This window comes from Symphalangus syndactylus, chromosome 5 (assembly GCF_028878055.3).
Source record: "Symphalangus syndactylus isolate Jambi chromosome 5, NHGRI_mSymSyn1-v2.1_pri, whole genome shotgun sequence".
NCBI lineage: Eukaryota > Metazoa > Chordata > Mammalia > Primates > Hylobatidae > Symphalangus > Symphalangus syndactylus.
In genome coordinates this window covers 23,275,655-23,292,713 of record NC_072427.2, presented here as the reverse complement: position 1 = coordinate 23,292,713, position 17,059 = coordinate 23,275,655, and the positions used below count along the sequence as shown (strand labels likewise).

Here is a 17,059-nt window from a genome sequence, read left to right as displayed (position 1 = left end):
TCAGTGGAGGTTCATCAGTTGGAACAAATGTACCATTCTGGTGGGGGATGCTGATAATGGGGGATGTTATATATGTGTTGGGACATGAGGTATATATGGGAAATCTTTGTACCTTCCAATCAATTTTGTTGTGAAATTAAAACTGCTCTAAAAAAAGTCTTTAAAAAATTAAAAGGCTATTAGTACCGCTTGCTCTTCTAACCACCACTTACTTCAATACCTGTTTCAGGTTGTCTGTTTGGGACTTCTTTCTTCTGCTGCTCTTGAGATTCTTTTAAATATCATTCACAATATGTAAATGAGTAAAATGAGGGCATTAGAATGAAACTTTGTGAGATCTGCTCTGAGTCTTGTAATCTACACTCTGAAGGACAGTCCAGGGAATCAAACCCACTGGGGTGGCTCTTGGACTGACGAAGGGGCAGCCACGATGACAAGACCCAAGGCTACCAAAAAATAACACACATAAGCTGCCTATATTTATAAGGATGCCACTGAATAATCAAAGTAAATTTATTTCTGAATTCCATAAGGATCATGAAACAGAAACATTAACTCATGTTATAAAAACAGTAGTAAAATACAGTACACAGGAATGTCCATTGAATGACAACAATGAAAGTACAATAGCAAACGAAAAACAGTAACTTTTAACTTTAAATACAAAGTGAAGCAATTTAATATGAAATTTTGTTAATAAGAAAAATATATGTCCCATGTCTTTATTACATACTGTACAAAATAAAATATTGCACCTTTCATATAATAAATATATACAGAGTATGTTACAAATGATCTTTCTGTTAATTTAATAACCTTCAACAATCAAATGTGATCGATGATTAACAACTCATGGGCTGGTGTGTCCTCCTCACTGTCTCCCATCCATTCCCAATCACCAAACTCTCCACATACAGTAGTGCTCATCCCAGTGTCAGTGAAGCTGAAGTTAGAACAAAAGAGACCACGTGCTCAGAATATGGTAGAGAAACTCAGCAAGCTTGTCCACAGACACATCCAAAGCCAAAATGCACTGTTCAGTTATTACTGACCAGGAACTAGGCTCAGCACAGACTGCGGCAGGTAACTTTGTTGCCAAGAAGATGTAGGCAGCAGGTGTACAGGCAGCTGAGACCCTGAATAAAGAAGTATGACCACTCATTTGGACTTGTGTGCCATCTAAAGACACTACTGGTAGTATACAGAGGAAAGACCCCATAACCAAATCAGCTTCAGAACTTACAATTTAATGCTAGCCTGAACTCACCTCAGCAACAACACTTACTCCAAACCGAACCTCCAACCTGACACGATCACCAACACCAGCACTGGCCCCAATCCAAACCCAGCCCAACCCCGACCTAACCTGGTCCTAACCCTTAAAGCCAACTCTAGCCTTAACCTTAACTTCCTTTCTCACCTAACCCAATTCTAGCTCTAATCCTAAAACTGAAACTAACCCTTACCCTTTTCCCCAAATGTTAAACTAAATTCTGACTCCAACCCCTGGTCCTTAGTGTAACTTCTAACCTAACTCACTTTGGATTTACTGAAAAATCAGCCCCAAACAATTATTTACTATAAAAATTATTTTCAACTATCGTGTTTCTTATTTGGATTACTTTCTTATAAATTTTCCAAAATAAAATCCTCAGGAATACTACTTTATGCATAAATTAGATCTAATAAGGCTTTGGTTTTCTGTTAGTGTGCAATAGAATAGTGCTTAGAAAAAGTTTCATTCACAGCTCTTAAAAGAAAGCTCTGAATATACTACAAAATCAGTAGAAAAGGTTAACTTTCCCTCTTCTTTGACTTCCAAGATGCCTCATTTGGTCATAGATTTCTGTAGTTGTACAAATGGCAGCAATATCTACTCTGTGTTTTCTTCCTGGGGTGTTCTAAAAGCAAGGACAAGATGCCATGCTTCCATGAACCCTTGGGTCAGTCAGTGTGACAGCCTATCCAGAGAGATGGTTTCTTTTTCACAGACTAAACCGAGGATCTATGAAAATGCCATTAATGCCAACATCTTAACAACTACTGGCCACAGCTTCTAAAATGCGAATACCTTATAAAACTGTTGAAAACCTGCAACTTGAGAGAACAGGAAGTCATCGGTTGCTGTGTTTCCCAAGTTTTTAGGATGTACCACTCTGTGCTAGTCTACAAATCACAGGAAAGAGGCAGCATGTGAGGATGCGCTCATAATCTTGGTGATTTCTGGATTCAACTGTCATGATGAGGTCCCAAGTGCAGTGGCATGCATGCTATAGTATTTTTGTTCATCCTTGAATACATCATTTTTAAAAACTGGAATATAAAACTACCATGGGAAAATTTCACTTTACATCTTAACAGTGGTGTTTTTGCATCAACCTCTGTTTGATCCATAGAATCTAGTCTTTTAAGAAGTACATGTTTTTGAATCAGCGACATGGGGAAAAGAGCTTTTATATTCTACTTTTATCTTCACAGCAGCATCATGACCCCTCCAAAGGTTTATCCCTCGTGACATGACTGGCAGCACCTTTGTTTGTAGAGGTCTAGAGAACACAAATTAAGATGTTTTACAAACATACAGTAGTGAGTTGTGTCTGTGCAGTCTCCTGCAAAAAAGAAAAAAGTATCTATAACATATAGCTTATTAGAGACCTAATTAAAAATTATTTGACTTTATGAAAAGCCATAAATTGAGATCAGAGTGAGGTGAAGAAACCAGCTTTGGGTTGGGGCCATTGTTTTGCACGAGAGTCAGAAGTGCACTGGACTCCCTTTCAGCTCAGCCAAGTGACCTCTCGCTGCTCTCTGGGTCCTCCCAGTCCCTCTGGCCCATGCTGCTCCTTTGAGTTCTCAGAGCAGCAATGCTTAACTTTTGCAGGGTCATGGACTCCTGGAAAAACTTATGAAAGCTACACACCTGCTCCCTAGAAAAATAAACCTACAATTTTTACATATAATTTCAGGACATCAGCATACCTACCCAAGCCCATCCATGGAATCTTTGTCTTAGCACGTAAGACTACCAGGCAGAAGAGAAGTGTGTGGAGAGACTGCCAGTGCTTGTCAGAAAGGCAGTCACCAATGATGCTGGCATGCTACCAATCCAACTGCTTTTTCTCTAGAAAACATGGAGCTGTACCCACATAAAGGAGTTCATCCCCTGATGTCCCAAGCTACCAAATCCATTCTGAATAGCCCCTCAGTTGGGACTCTGATGAGGTAATCACTAGCAGGGTCTGGTGCAGTGATGGTAGCATCAGGATCTGATGCCATCAAGGCCTCTGGGGCAGTGGAGATACCTGGGAGGTGTACGTACTATCACAGGAAGGCCCAAGACAGTGCCGCCAGGAAATTGGTTTCTTTTTCTGTACACAGTGTCTCTCGGCCACAGGTTTGCAACTCCTTGTGTGGATACAGTCGACTTTCCGAGACTGGAAACCCCTGCCACAGGCTGCTGTACAGGGCTTCCAAGGGCCTGCGTGCCAACACACATCGCAGGCCCCTGATGTGCAATTCCTTCTTAAGGTGGGTCTGAAGTGAAAAACAAAACCAAACAGAAAAACAAAAAATAGGAGAGGCAGGGTGTAACTTTTTGCTGGGACCAAGCCTTTTTACCTCACTCTATACTACGTATTAAAGGTTGGATGGAGAGTCTAAGACCAAGACATTCCTCTGCTTTTATGCCACATAGGCTAGAACGACAGTGACAACATTCTCCACCACCTGGGGCGGAGTGCACCTGCTTAGATGTGCTCTGATGAAGAGGGCATGGCAAGCAAACCATGTGTTTCCACTGACTTCCAACACCAAGTCAAGGCACACACATCCTGACTAGCTGGAAGAAATCAATTTTGGCAAGGAAGAGAATTATTTACTATAATGATCTACAATAAGCCACCTCAAATTCATTAACAAGACTTCAATTTTCTGTTTATAAGCGCTCAAAACATACTGTGGTGTATGACTTTATATGTGAGCAATCTTGTCTGCTAAAAGAAGTACTCTTTTTTACATTTAGGTCACACCAAGACTTGCAGTCAGAAACTACTGAAGACCATATGAGAATAAGAATCTCTCTCTGATTCCCTTGCCTTTTAAAACAGAATGGAAAGTTAATACCCTCTGATTTTTGAAAAGACATACGCTAAAGAGGACAGAGCCAAACCTAGTGGGCCCACTTTGGGGTATCTGCCCTTGTTCCCTAAGGCAGGGCTCCTGAAGACATATTTGCACTGCTTGAGAGTGTCTTCCCAGTTCCAAAGATGACTGGAAGAGGGCCCTAACTTGAGCTGGTTGAAGAAATGTATTTCTCTTAGGATTTGGAGGTTGCTAGAACCAGGCACGCAAACCTGAAGCGTGGAGTATTAGGTGGCTACATTCTTCCACATCGGCCAGAAATATAGAAAAAAAAGTTTTCATAAAGAGCAAAGAATGAAGCAGAAACACACAGAACTGCAGAGATGAGAGAAGAGAAAAAAAACAATGACTTCCCATTTCTTAGTTGTAGTCCTTCCTGAGGTCTGACTGCACGCTCCCTGTTCTCCCTTTGGATTCTATGAGATACTTTTGTTATCCTATTAAAGGTTCCTTATCAGGGCACATAAATCCATAAGGAGTGTTTTACGGGAAATGTAATAAAATGGAGAAATTTGTGATATCCAGAACTCTGAGAGTATTGCACGTAGTTGGAAGTAATCCTATGATTAGCCAGTAGGGGGAGACTCTGTCAAAGGGTTTACTTAACACAGTACTGTCCCACCAAACTGTTTATACGGTTTATGGAAGAGGTGGGTGTCCTGTTAGCTGCTTTTGTTTTGCCCAGTGGGTATGAATCTTAGGGACCAAAAACTGAGTCACTTTGAACAACAGAGAAGAGACTGAGTACTCCTCAACCATCCCTATACAGAGATCAGCTTTCCACTGAAGAAACTTGAATATTCAAATAATATATTTAAAAGAATACCAAATTATTGTGCACAAGTTTTGGGTGGTCTTGTCTTATTAATAAATCCCTCACCCTCTTTGCATAAATCATTCCAAGTTGACTTTTGTTTCCAGCCCAAAGGATTGTAAAACAGCCCCTTTAGCTTCGATGAAAGGCAGGGCCAGTGGGAAGTCAGACAGGACTATAGAGCTTTCTAAATACAAAGAATGAGAGGGGTACAGGGAGCTATGGACCAACACAGAAGCTGAGGCCCAGGAAAGCTCAGAGGCTGGTCACTAAGGATACAGTAGAAAAAATAATAATAAATGAAAAGCAAAGTCTGTCCAGCAGAGGGCATAACTTCCTCCTGGCCAGGGACAGGACTCAGGACAGGGACATCTGAGCCAGGTGAATGCAGTTTGGGCACCTGCACTATGCACATAACTGGGGCTCATGTGTTTTTCTACATGAAGCATGAGTGTAGAAATGGCAGCAGAAATCATAAAGGAACCCTGTTTCTACTAGCTTTTTTCTATTTCTCACTTCTGTTCAGTCTGGCTCCACTTCTGCCTCAAGTAACTCCTTTCACCACCAGCCAGATGGAACTGCTGATTCTGAGGGCAGTAGATCCCAAGCCTGCCTGGTTATTCGAAGCAGGCAGAAGCAAACAGCTTTAAAATGATGTAGATGGCCAGGCAATCTCATGAAGGTTCTGATTCACTGCCTGAGGTGAGGTCCAAGAACCTTTATTTCACAGAAATTTCCTAGGTGATTCTGATTTCAGAGGTTAGAAACCACCACTTCGAGAAACCAACTTTCTGTGTCCTCAGCATTCTGTAGGTCCCCATGTTGCCACCTTGCCATAAGTCTGGGCTAGCTCCACCCTGACAATTCCCATTCCCTCTAAAACTTTTCAATGGAAGCCACAGCTCCCGAAACCTTCCCAGGGCATACAGTAAACACTAGCAGACAGCCTGCCCACCACTAATCCTCCACCCACGTCACTAATGCTACTCCTTCTACAATACTCTCTAACATTTCCTGAGGCCCTACTGTGGCAAATGGGGGGTCTCCATTGCTCCCTGTCCACTCACTCAAAAGTGAGATCTAACACCTCACCTACCTACAGAGAGCCCACAGTCATAAACCAATCCAGCAGAAGAGGTCTGTCGGAAAAGGGGGGCTAAAACACTGCAGAAGAAACCCTCGACAGCTCTCTATACTAACCAACTTCATCCCTCATCCATAAACCACCAGATATCTGAGGAAAAAACATAACACCATGAAAGAAAAGCACCAGGTTATAAAAACAGAACAGCCAATCTTGGAGGAAACAGAAATAAAAGAGAAAACGAATGGTAACTTGACTCCCCGCCACTCTGACTCACCCCCCGCTCTAGGATTTTTCTTCCATTATTAAAAAAAAAGTCTACCTTTTAATTTCACTTTCATATCTCTTGGTCTAAAACCCAATTTAATCAGATTTTGGGCCTCTTGATAGATCCTTCTACACTCTTTATCTTCTATATTATATTTTCTGCCTCTTATTTTTTGCTACCTTTGATTGGAAAGTATGTGACATATCTGAGAAACGGACAGAAAGACAATGTGGCTGGAACATGAAGAGTGAGACAGCATGAGATAACGGATGAGGCTGTGAAGAAAAGTAGGACTTGAGCGTGTGGGTTTTTGTTTTTGTTTTTTTTTTTTTTTGAGATAGAGTCTTGCTCTGTCCCCCAGGCTGGAGTACAGTGGCGTGATCTTGGCTCACTGCAGCCTCCACCTCCCAGGTTCAAGCAATTCTCCTGCCTCAGCCTCCCAAGTAGCTGGGATCACAGGCATGTGCAACCATGCCCAGCTAATTTTGTATTTTTAGTAGAGATGGGGTTTCACCATGTTGGCCAGGCTGGTCTCGAACTCCTGACTTCAAGTGATCCACCTGCCTCAGCCTCCCAAAGTACTGGGATTACAAGTGTGAGCCACCGTGCCCAGCCAAGCATGTGGTATTTTATAGGCCACATTGAGGATTTGGTCAATCTTCCTAAGCGCAAGTAAAGCCTCTGAAGTAATTTTAATCTAGCAGGGAGATGGGTTGTGGTGGTGGTAGGATCAGATTTGCATCTGGGAAAACTCACTCTGGCTGTACTGTGGAGACTGGGTTGGAAAGGAGCATGGATGGATGAAGGGGGACCAGTTGGACAGCTGAGACAGTATACCAGGTGAGATATGATGGTAGTTTGGCCAAGGGTAATAATGGTGGCAGAAAAGAAAAAATGAAGATGAGTTCAAAAAAAAAAATATAAGGAATAAAAAAATCATATAAAAAAGTAATCAGGAAAGTACACATTACAATGAGATAAATTTTCATCCATCAGATTGGCAAAAATTTTAAAAGACTGCAAACCTGTATCATGTTGATGAAAGGGGGCAACTCTCACATATTGCTGGTATAGAAATTTTGATGGCAATTTGGTAGTATCAAAATGAGCATTCCTACCAATTCAATTCCATTATCTAAAAATCTACCCTATAAAAATATTACCCTTTGTGCACAAAGATATATGTTCCAGGATATTTACTGCAGCTTCGTTTATAATAGCAAAAAGTTTGAAACTATCCAATGTCCATTAGCAACAGAATATTAAGTACAAAATTTAGATAGAATATTCAGTAGAATAGAATATTAAGTACAAAATTAAAAAGAATAAAGTTAATCTTTACTTGATGGGAATCATCTATAATATATTCTTAGGTAGAAAAAGCAAGTTTCAGAAAAATATGTATGTGACCCATGTATGTATTTGTGTTTTAAGTATATCTTTGTGAATGCAAAGTAAAGCATCTGGGATGATGCTTATCAATCTGTGTGTGGTCTGTATCTTCTCAGGAAAATAGGAAACTTAGGTTGTCTGTTGAGAATGAGAGCAGCCGTTCCAAACATTTTCCATTTGAGGAGAATGGTTTTGGCTTGAAATCACTTTGTGGGGAATAGGAAATGCAACTGACTCTACATTGCCAAACCTTACTGAAGGCTCAAAATGGTAACCCAGCCAATTGTCAAGGTCATCTCATTTTCCCCAGCAAGACTCAGAACATGGAAAAGGAGGAAATAGCTAGATATTGAGCATCTTTCATGACCCAGGCTGCCTCGTGTTTCACACTAAGCTAAATCATTAAAACTTTCTAATCATAAGTTCACATGAATGATAATATCCCACTTTGCAGATTAGGTGGCTAGGCAGTCCAGGGTCACACAATAAGTGAGTGATACAATAGAACTCCCAAGCCCCTGATTAGTGTGCCTTCTAGGCTCCCTCCCCACTTTCTGCTGGCTGGGGTGCTGTTCTCTTGGATGGCAGAGCTGCCAGATGGAGGGCATCTGGATCTCTGGATGACCCCATGAACAAAGCTCTTCTATCCCTAAACCATCTACCAGCTCAGACTTCTATAAGGAGAAAAGCAAACTCCACTCTTATTTAACCTCCTCAATAAGATTAAAGTTTATTTTACTATCTGCTAACCACTGTGACAATATCCTAATCAAAATATTTTCTAAACAGAGAAATAAAGCAGTTCATTAAAAGCATTAAGAAGATTTAATCTGTAAGCCTAAATGGAATTTTATTAGGCTTGATTAACTTAGTATACAGAGGGAGAAGTATCTGCCTTTTCTCAATGATATCCTTTTTCTCCTTTTACCACATAGAGTGGTGTCCCTTTATGTTTAACATCCAAATAATTTGTAATTATAAATAATGCACATTAACTAGTATTTCAGTATAATATATACTATTGAAGATGACACTAAATAAATCATAATTGGAAACTGTCAATTATGAGAGTTGGTAGAAACTAGAAAGGATTCCATTTTCAGGCAGTTATAATCATTGTCCTGAGTCAGGAGAGAATGTGTGCTGCTCTGGGGTGGGGCCCCTACCTCCTTCTGTCATCACAGTTGGAGTCAGAGCTGTTGTGTTGACAAGCTGTGTGACGCTGCTGCATCCTCACAGCACGGCCCATGCAACGTCCAGGACACTGGAACAAAAAAGCACAATGCTGTGTAAAGTCTGCAAGCTCATGCATGCTGTGTGTACTAAGATCATGTACTGAGGCAGGATAGCTGAAGACCTATTACCTCTTTTTCAGAGTCAGGAAGAAACTGCCTAAGCTTCCCATCCCCTCTGTATTAGTCTGTTTTCACACTGCTATAAAGACATATCCGAGACTGGGTAATTTACAAAGGAAAGAGGTTTAATCGACTCACAGTTCAGCATGGCTGGGGAAGCCTCAGAAGACTTGCAATCATGTCAGAAGGTGAAGGGGAAGCAAGGCACCTTCTTCACAAGCGGCAAGGAGGAGAAGTGCCAAGTGAAGGGAGAAGAGCCACTTTATAAAACAATCAGATCTTGTGAGAACTCACTCACTATCATGAGAATAGCATGAGGGAAACTGTCGCCATGATCCAACTGCCTCCACCTGGTCTCTCCCTTGACATGTGGAGATTGTGGGGATTAAAATTCAAGATGAGATTTGGGTGAGGACAAAAAGCCTAACCATATCATTCTGCCCATGGCCCCTCCCAAATCTCATGTCCCTTTCACATTTCAAAAGCATTCATGCCTTCCCAACAGTCCCCCAAAGTCCTAATTCATTCCAGCATTAACCCAAAAGTCCAAGTCCAAAGTCTCATCTGAAATAAGGCAAGTCTCTTCTGCCTACGAGCCTGTAACATCAAAAGTAAGTTAGTTACTTCCTAGACACAGTGGAGGTACAGGCGGTGGGTAAATACACCCATTCCAAATGGGAGAAGTTGGCCAAAATAATGGGACTATAGGCCCCATACAAGGCCAAAATCCAATGGGGCAGTCAAATCTTAAAGTTCCCATATGATCTCCTTTGACCCCATGTCTCACATCCGGACATGACCCCATGTCTTCCATCATGCTGATGCAAGAGGTGGGCCCCCATGGACTTAGGCAGCTCCTCCTCTGTGGCTTTGCAGGGTACAGTCCTCACTCCCGGCTGCTTTCATGGGCTGGTGTTAAGTGACTGTGGCTTTTCCAGGCCCACAGCACAAGCTATCAGTTGATCTACCATTCTGGGGTCTGGAGGATGGTGGTCCTCTTCTCACAGCTCCACTAGGCAATGCCTCAGTGGGGACTCTGTGTGGAGGCTCCAACCCCACATTTCCCTTCTGCACTGCTGTAACAGAGGTTCTTTATGAGGGCCCTACCCCTGCAGCAAATTTCTGTCTGGACATCTAGGCTTTTCCATACATTCCTCTGAAATCTAGGCAGAGGTTCTCAAACCTCAATTCTTGACTTCTGTGCACCTGCAGGCCAGACACCATGTGTAAGCTGCCAAGGGTTGGGGCTTGCACCCTCTGAAGCAATGGCCCGAGTTGTATGTTGGTTCCTTTTAGCCATAGCTGAGACACAGGGCACCAAGTGCTCAGACTGCACAAAGCAGCAAGTTCCTGGGCTCAGCCCGGGAAACCACTTTTTTCTCCTATGCCTCAGGGTATGTGATGGGAGGGGCTGCTGTGAAGACCACTGATGTGCCCTGGAGACATTTTCCCCATTGTCTTGGCATTTTGTTCCTCATTCCTTATGCAAATTTCTGCAGCCAGCTTGAATTTCTCCTCAGAAAATGGGTTTTTCTTTTCCATTGCATCCTCAGGCTGCTTATTTTCCAAACTTTTATGCTCTGCTTCCCTTTCAAACATAAGTTCCAATTCCAAGTCATCTCTTTGTGAATGCATAAAACTGAATGCTTTTAAGAGCATCCAAGTCACCTCTTGAATGCTTTGCTGCTTAGAAATTTCTTCCACCAGATACCCTAAATCATCTCTCTCAAGTTCAATGTTCCACAGATCTCTAGGACAGGGGCAAAATGCCTCCATTCTTTTTGCTAAAGCATAGCAAGAGTCACCTTTGCTCTAGTTCCCAAGAAGTTCCTCATCTCCACCTGAGACCATCTCAGCCTGGACTTTATTGTCCATGCCACTATCAGCATTTTGGTCAAAACCCTTCAACAGGTCTCTAGGAAGTTCCAAACTTTCCCAAATCTTTCTGTCTTCTTCTGAGCCCTCCAAACTGTTCCAATCTGTGCCTGTTACCCAGTTCCAAAGTCACTTCCACATTTTTGGGTATCTTTATAGCAGCATCCCTCTCTCTGCTGTACCAATTTACTATATTAGTTCATTTTTACACTTCTATAAAGAAATACCTGAGACTGAGTAATTTCCAAAGGAAAGAGGTTTAATTGACTCACATATCTGCATGGCTGAGGAGGCCTCAGGAAACTTAAAATCATGACGGAAGGCAAAGAGGAAGCAAGGAACTTTCTTCACAAGGCAGCAGGAAGGAGAAGTGCCGAAGGGGGAAAAGCCCCTTATAAAACCATCAGATCTTGTGAGAACTCACTCACTATCACAAGAACAGCATGGGGGAAACTGCCCCCATGACTCAATTACCTCCACCTGGTCTCTCCCTTGACATGTGGGGATTTTGAGGATTATGGGGATTATAATTCAAGATGAGATCTGGGTGGGGACACAAAACCTAACCATATCACCCTCCTTTCTCCCACAAAACTTAGACCACCTCTGGGGAGAAGGAAAAAATGACAGGGCAAATCTTGAATCAATTGGGCTTAAGTCAAGAAATGACTGTGCTTAAAACCATAAATGTCTGCCAAGTTTGGGTTTTTCTGCTGTGAGCAAAAATGAAGACTTGTGTGCTAAGGTGAGTTCAATTACAGGTAAAAAGTTTTAAAATTTTGACATTCAGTTCTTAAAATTTTTACTTATTTATAATAATACCTATTAATTTATCCTTATATTTTATGCTTAAAAAGGTCTTTCCTGTCATGATAGTTCTACTTGCATTTACTTACTTATACACTTAGCTCTTTAATCAAGTTAGAATTTATTTTGGTGTATGTTCTGAGTCTGTGCTCTGATTTTACTTATTTTTCTTACATTAGCTAGCCAATTTCTCTTATTCTGCCTTTTTTCTTTTTTTGGCTAACCACTTTATTGAGATACAATTTACAAACTATACAATTTGCCATCGAATGTTAATGGAATTTAGAGTTGTATAACCTTTACCATAATCAATTTTAGAACATGATCATCATCCCCAAAACAAACCCCGTACCTTTAACAGTCACTCCTAATTTCTCCGATTGCTTCTTTCCCAGGCCTCGGCGACCATTAGTCTACTTTCTGTCTCTACAAATTTCCCTGTTCTGGACACTTTGTATAAATGGTACCATGCAGAGTGGTCCTTTGCATCTGTCTTCCTTCAATTACCATAATGTTTTCAAGGTTTAGCCCTACTGTAGCATATATCAGTCCTTCATTCCTTTTGATGGTCAAATATTCAATTGTGCAAGCATACCATAGTTCATCTACTCACCAATTGTTTCCCCTTTTTTATTATTATGGGGTATTGTTATTTGGGTTGTTTCTACTTAATTACATTGTATTTATTATTAATAATTCTTCAACGAATATTCATGTACAAGTTTTTGTGCGGACATATGTTCCATTTCTTTTTCTGTTTATTTTTTTTTTATTTTTATTTTTTTTGAGACGGAGTCTTGCTCTGTCACCCAGGCTGGAGTGCAGTGGCGCAGTCTCAGCTCACTGCAAGCCCTGCCTCCAGGGTTCACGCCATTCTCCTGCCTCAGCCTCCCGAGTAGCTGGGACTACAGGTGCCCGCCACCACGCCCAGCTAATTTTTTGTATTTTTAGTACAGACGGGGTTTCACCGTGTTAGCCAGGATGACCTCACGATCCGCCCGCCTCAGCCTCCCAAAGTGCTGAGATTACAGGTGTGAGCCACCACACCCGGCCTCCATTTCTTATTTGTATTTTTTTGCCCTAGGATATAGATCCTGAATGTTTCATTTCTTTCGGATACATACCTAGGGGTGGAATTTCTGGGTCATATAACAGATCTAATGTAACGTTTTGAGGAACTGCCAGGGTGTTTTCTAAAGTGTCTGTACCATTTTACATTCCCATCAGCAGCATGAAGGTTCCAATTTCTCCACATCCTCACCAACATTTGTCACTATCTCTTTGACTAATGCCATCCCAGTGAGCCTAAAATTGTATCTTATTGTGGTTTTGACTTGCATTTTTTAATGACTAATGGAAAGCATCTCTTTGTGTGCTTATTGGCCATTTGTATATCTTGCTGATAGTTTATTTGTGTTTCTATTATTGAGTTGTAAATATTCTTTACATATTTTAGAGATAAGCTCCTTTTTGATATACAGTTTTTAAGCATTGTCTCCCATTCTATAGGTTGTCTGTTTACTTTCTTGATGGTTTCCTTTGCAGCACAAAAGTTTTTAATTTTGATGCAGTCCAATTTATCTATTTTTGTTGTTGTTGCTTATGCTTTTGTTGTTATATCTAAGAAGCCATTTCCTAATAATCCAAGCCATGAAAATTTACACCTATATTTTTTTCCAATAGTTTTATAGATTGAGCTCTTAAATTTAGTTCTCTGATTCATTTTATTTTTTCATATGTGGTGTAAAGGGTCCAACTTCCTTTTTTGGAAGTTGTCCTGCATCACTTGTTTAAAAGACTATTCTTCCCCCATTGAATGGTTTCTCAACCTTATAGAAAATCATTTGATATATATATGGGTTTATCTCTGGACTCAATTCAATTTCATTGATCTATATGTCCATCCTATGTCAGTACCATACTATCTTGATTACTGTAGCTTTTTGGTAAGTTTTGAAATCAGGAAGTCTGAGTCCTGCAACTTTGTTCCCTTTCAAAATTGTTTTGGTTATTCTGTGTCTCTTCTATTTCCACATGAATTTTAAGATCAGACTGTCAATGTCTGCAAAGAAACCAGATGATATTTTGATAGCGATCACATTGAATTTGTAGATAAATTTTGAGAGTATTATGTTACTAGTAATAATAAGTCTTACAGCTTTCCGTTTATTTAGATCTTCTTTAGTTTCTTTGAAAAATATTTTGTAGTTTTTTATCTTCTATTTTTAAAACAATGTTTTCTCCTATGATTAACTGCCTTTAAATGTTAAGGTCAATCTGGTCCGTTTCTGAGCTCTGATTATACACCATAACCTGTGTATCTTCTGCACTAATGCTGTACTATTTTACTTATGACAGTTTTGCATCATGCTCTGACATAGGATGAGGAAAGTCTCTCTATACCTCCAATACTTTTTTAAAATAAAAATTTATGTCTTTATTGTCATATTATCTCCTATGTGAATGCCAGAAGTATCTTTAATTCCACAAAAAAAGTTCTGATGTTAATCGGAATTGTATTACATGCATATATTCATTTAAGGAAATCGACATCTTCGTAGTACTGAGATTTTCCATTCAGGAGTATAATAAGTCTTTTATTTGGGCAACTTTTATGTGTTTCAATAATGTGTTATATTTTTATTTATGGGTTCCTACACATTAAACTTTTTCCTAAGTGTTTTTATTATAACATTATTAAAGGTGGCATTTGGGATGAAGATTCTGAGGCTTTTGTGCAGATACCACTAATGTTCCCCTCCTCATTTTCCTGAAGGCTGCTTTTATTCTTACTGCCCTAAACGGATCTACCTTGGAGCTTCTGTTATGGCATCACTGCATTCAAAGAACCCAAACTTGGTTCACTTTTGTACTGGAAGACAGAGATACTATGATTTCTAAATGTTAACCTTGAGGTCAAAGACATACATTCATTTCAGAGACCAGTCAGATTCCTGGCCCCCTGCCCCAAAAGTAGTTTATTGGAAACAAAGTGACTATTATCACTTTATTATTATTAATATCACCTTGTGATTATTATCACACTATCTGTGTGGACAGATAGTACTGTCCACACACTAGATGTGTTAGCTTTACCTGGTTCCCTGGTTCCCAGTGAACACATGGATGACCCAAACATGGTTTTCTTCCCAGAGGCCGGTCTTTAGGGGCACATGCTCTTGGAGACACCACCTGCACAGTTCCATTGGCTTTTGTCCGCTTGCACGTCACGTGCCGACTGTGGTATCCTTCACCGCAAGACACGGAGCACCGTGACCACACACTTGTGAACCACCTAGGAACAAAAACTAGAGGACTTTAGTAAGGACTGGTATGCCAGACCTTAGAGGGGGCATCTCATCAAGGGAAAAAGCTGATCCCAACACCATGGCTGTCTTAGGCTGTCACATGTCTCTATGGGAATGGGAAGCAGCATAGATGACTCCCAGCCTTTTTCTCAGACCTTCTTTAACTCGGGAGCAACAGTGTCATCATGTCGAGATGACTACTTTAGGAATGGGGTACAGCTGTCTTCAGGTTTGTGAAGAGCTATTACTTGTGTGGCCCCAGAGGGTAAAGCTGGGGCAAATTTAAGAGGAAATTTCCAAGAGGTGGAGTTCAATTCACTGAAACTAAAATGAAGAAAATATATTTCCAGCATCTAAGTGTTGTTCACCCTGCAAGATACTTACATGTTAGCTTGTATAATTCTCATGTTATTCCCATTCTTGTAGAAAAGAAACTGATGTCCACTGAATTGAATAACTTAGCTATGACCACATGACTAACTTGCTAGCAGAGCTAGGATTGGATTCTAGATTTATCTGACTCTAAAGTTCCTGCTTTAATGATTATAGGAGACTGAACTTGGAGCTGGACACCTTTGAGATATTGAGTGCTTTGTCTGTTGGGACAAAGATGCTGTTGGGAGACTGCAGAGCAGGGGTTTCTAACCTGATGTCCATGGTTATCCAAGGAAACCACATACTTGGATGGAAAAAGAATTCCATCTTCATTGTCACTAAGCTCTAACTGAAATTTAATATTTCCTTCAATTATAGAAATATAGGCCACAAGTACAGTAGCATTAATAATACCTGTGATTTTGTTACCAATAGAAATCATAGATATTTACACATTACAACAGGTATCTCAAAATATCATTTATATTCATCACGATATTAAAATTAAAGCACAATTATATCTTGTTATTTTTTGTGTTAATAGAGAAGTAAATCTGGATCAGATCTTGTTTGTTTGTTTGTTTGTTTTGAGACGGAGTCTCATTCTGTTGCCCAGGCTGGAGTGAGTGGCGCAATCTCGGCTCACTGCAACCATTGCCTCCTGGGTTCACGCCATTCTCCTGCCTCAGCCTCCCGAGTAGCTGGGACTACAGGTGCCTGCCACCACGGCCGGCTGATTTTTTTTGTATTTTTAGTAGAGATGGGGTTTCACCGTGTTAGCCAAGATGTTCTTGATCTCCTGACCTCACGATCCACCTGCCTCGGCCTCCCAAAGTACTGAGATTACAGGCGTGAGCCACCATGCCCAGTGATATATCAGATCTTTAAAAATATTTCACTAAGTGAACTTCAATATAATTGGTTTCCATTGTAATCAAATGCATTTTATTTTACATATTTAAAAACCTTGTTCTGACACAGTATCCATAGGCTTCTCCAAACCACCAGAGGGAGCCGCGGCACAGAAATGATGAGAAGCCTTGATGTAGAGGGATCTGGGATTAGATGATCTCTATGGTCTCTTCTAGGTAGGAACGTGTGGGACTGTTTATCCTAGGAGTGTGCAAAGGTTTTAGAATATTCGAGAAACAAGACTGCTGACAAATTTCCCAATGTGGATTCTCTCCACGTTTTGAAAATCAAGAAATGCCATAAAACAGCTTTCTCAATCAGGTTACTCCAAGTTACTGAAGCATGAGTTTGCTGCTTTCTGAGGGATGACCTTAACATGAGATCTTCCTTTTGAGAATTACAAAGGGTACTGGAAGACCGATCGGTTAGGGTGCCTGCAATATTGATAGCCCTCCTAAGAACATGTCCCTAAGGAACCTATTTTGCTTTACACTGTGACCCTGCCTCCCACTCTCCTCCAAGGCACTCTTAGAGACTGGATCTAGTGTGGACATCTGCCCAAGGGCAGTGAGCTATATAACATTAAACATTTCTCCAGTTTCTCATCAGTAAAATGTTAGTATCTTCCTCATTGGTTTGTACTCAACAAATGCTTTTTTACTTGTTACTTGTTTTTACTATGGATTTTGGTACTATTTGGTCAACTATCTGCTAGGGTCTGTGTTGTAA

The 17,059-nt window shown here is 40.7% G+C and overlaps 1 protein-coding gene across 2 annotated transcripts in view; it reads right to left on the bottom strand.

The window, feature by feature from the left end:
* Positions 1–479: 479 nt before the first annotated feature.
* ADAMTSL3 (ADAMTS like 3) overlaps positions 480–17,059 on the bottom strand; it is a 385,342-nt gene continuing 368,762 nt past the window's right edge. The window contains exons 27-30 of one of the 2 annotated variants that reach the window (XM_055277435.2): positions 14,832–15,030; positions 8,865–8,962; positions 3,303–3,534; positions 480–2,546 (exon numbers count right to left, since the gene is read on the bottom strand). In XM_055277435.2, the coding sequence (XP_055133410.2) occupies positions 2,484–2,546; positions 3,303–3,534; positions 8,865–8,962; positions 14,832–15,030 (592 nt within the window). In that variant the 3' untranslated portion in view covers positions 480–2,483. Of the gene's footprint in view, positions 2,610–3,302; positions 3,535–8,864; positions 8,963–14,831; positions 15,031–17,059 lie in introns of both variants that reach the window. The other variant, XM_055277434.2, reaches the window with a different exon arrangement.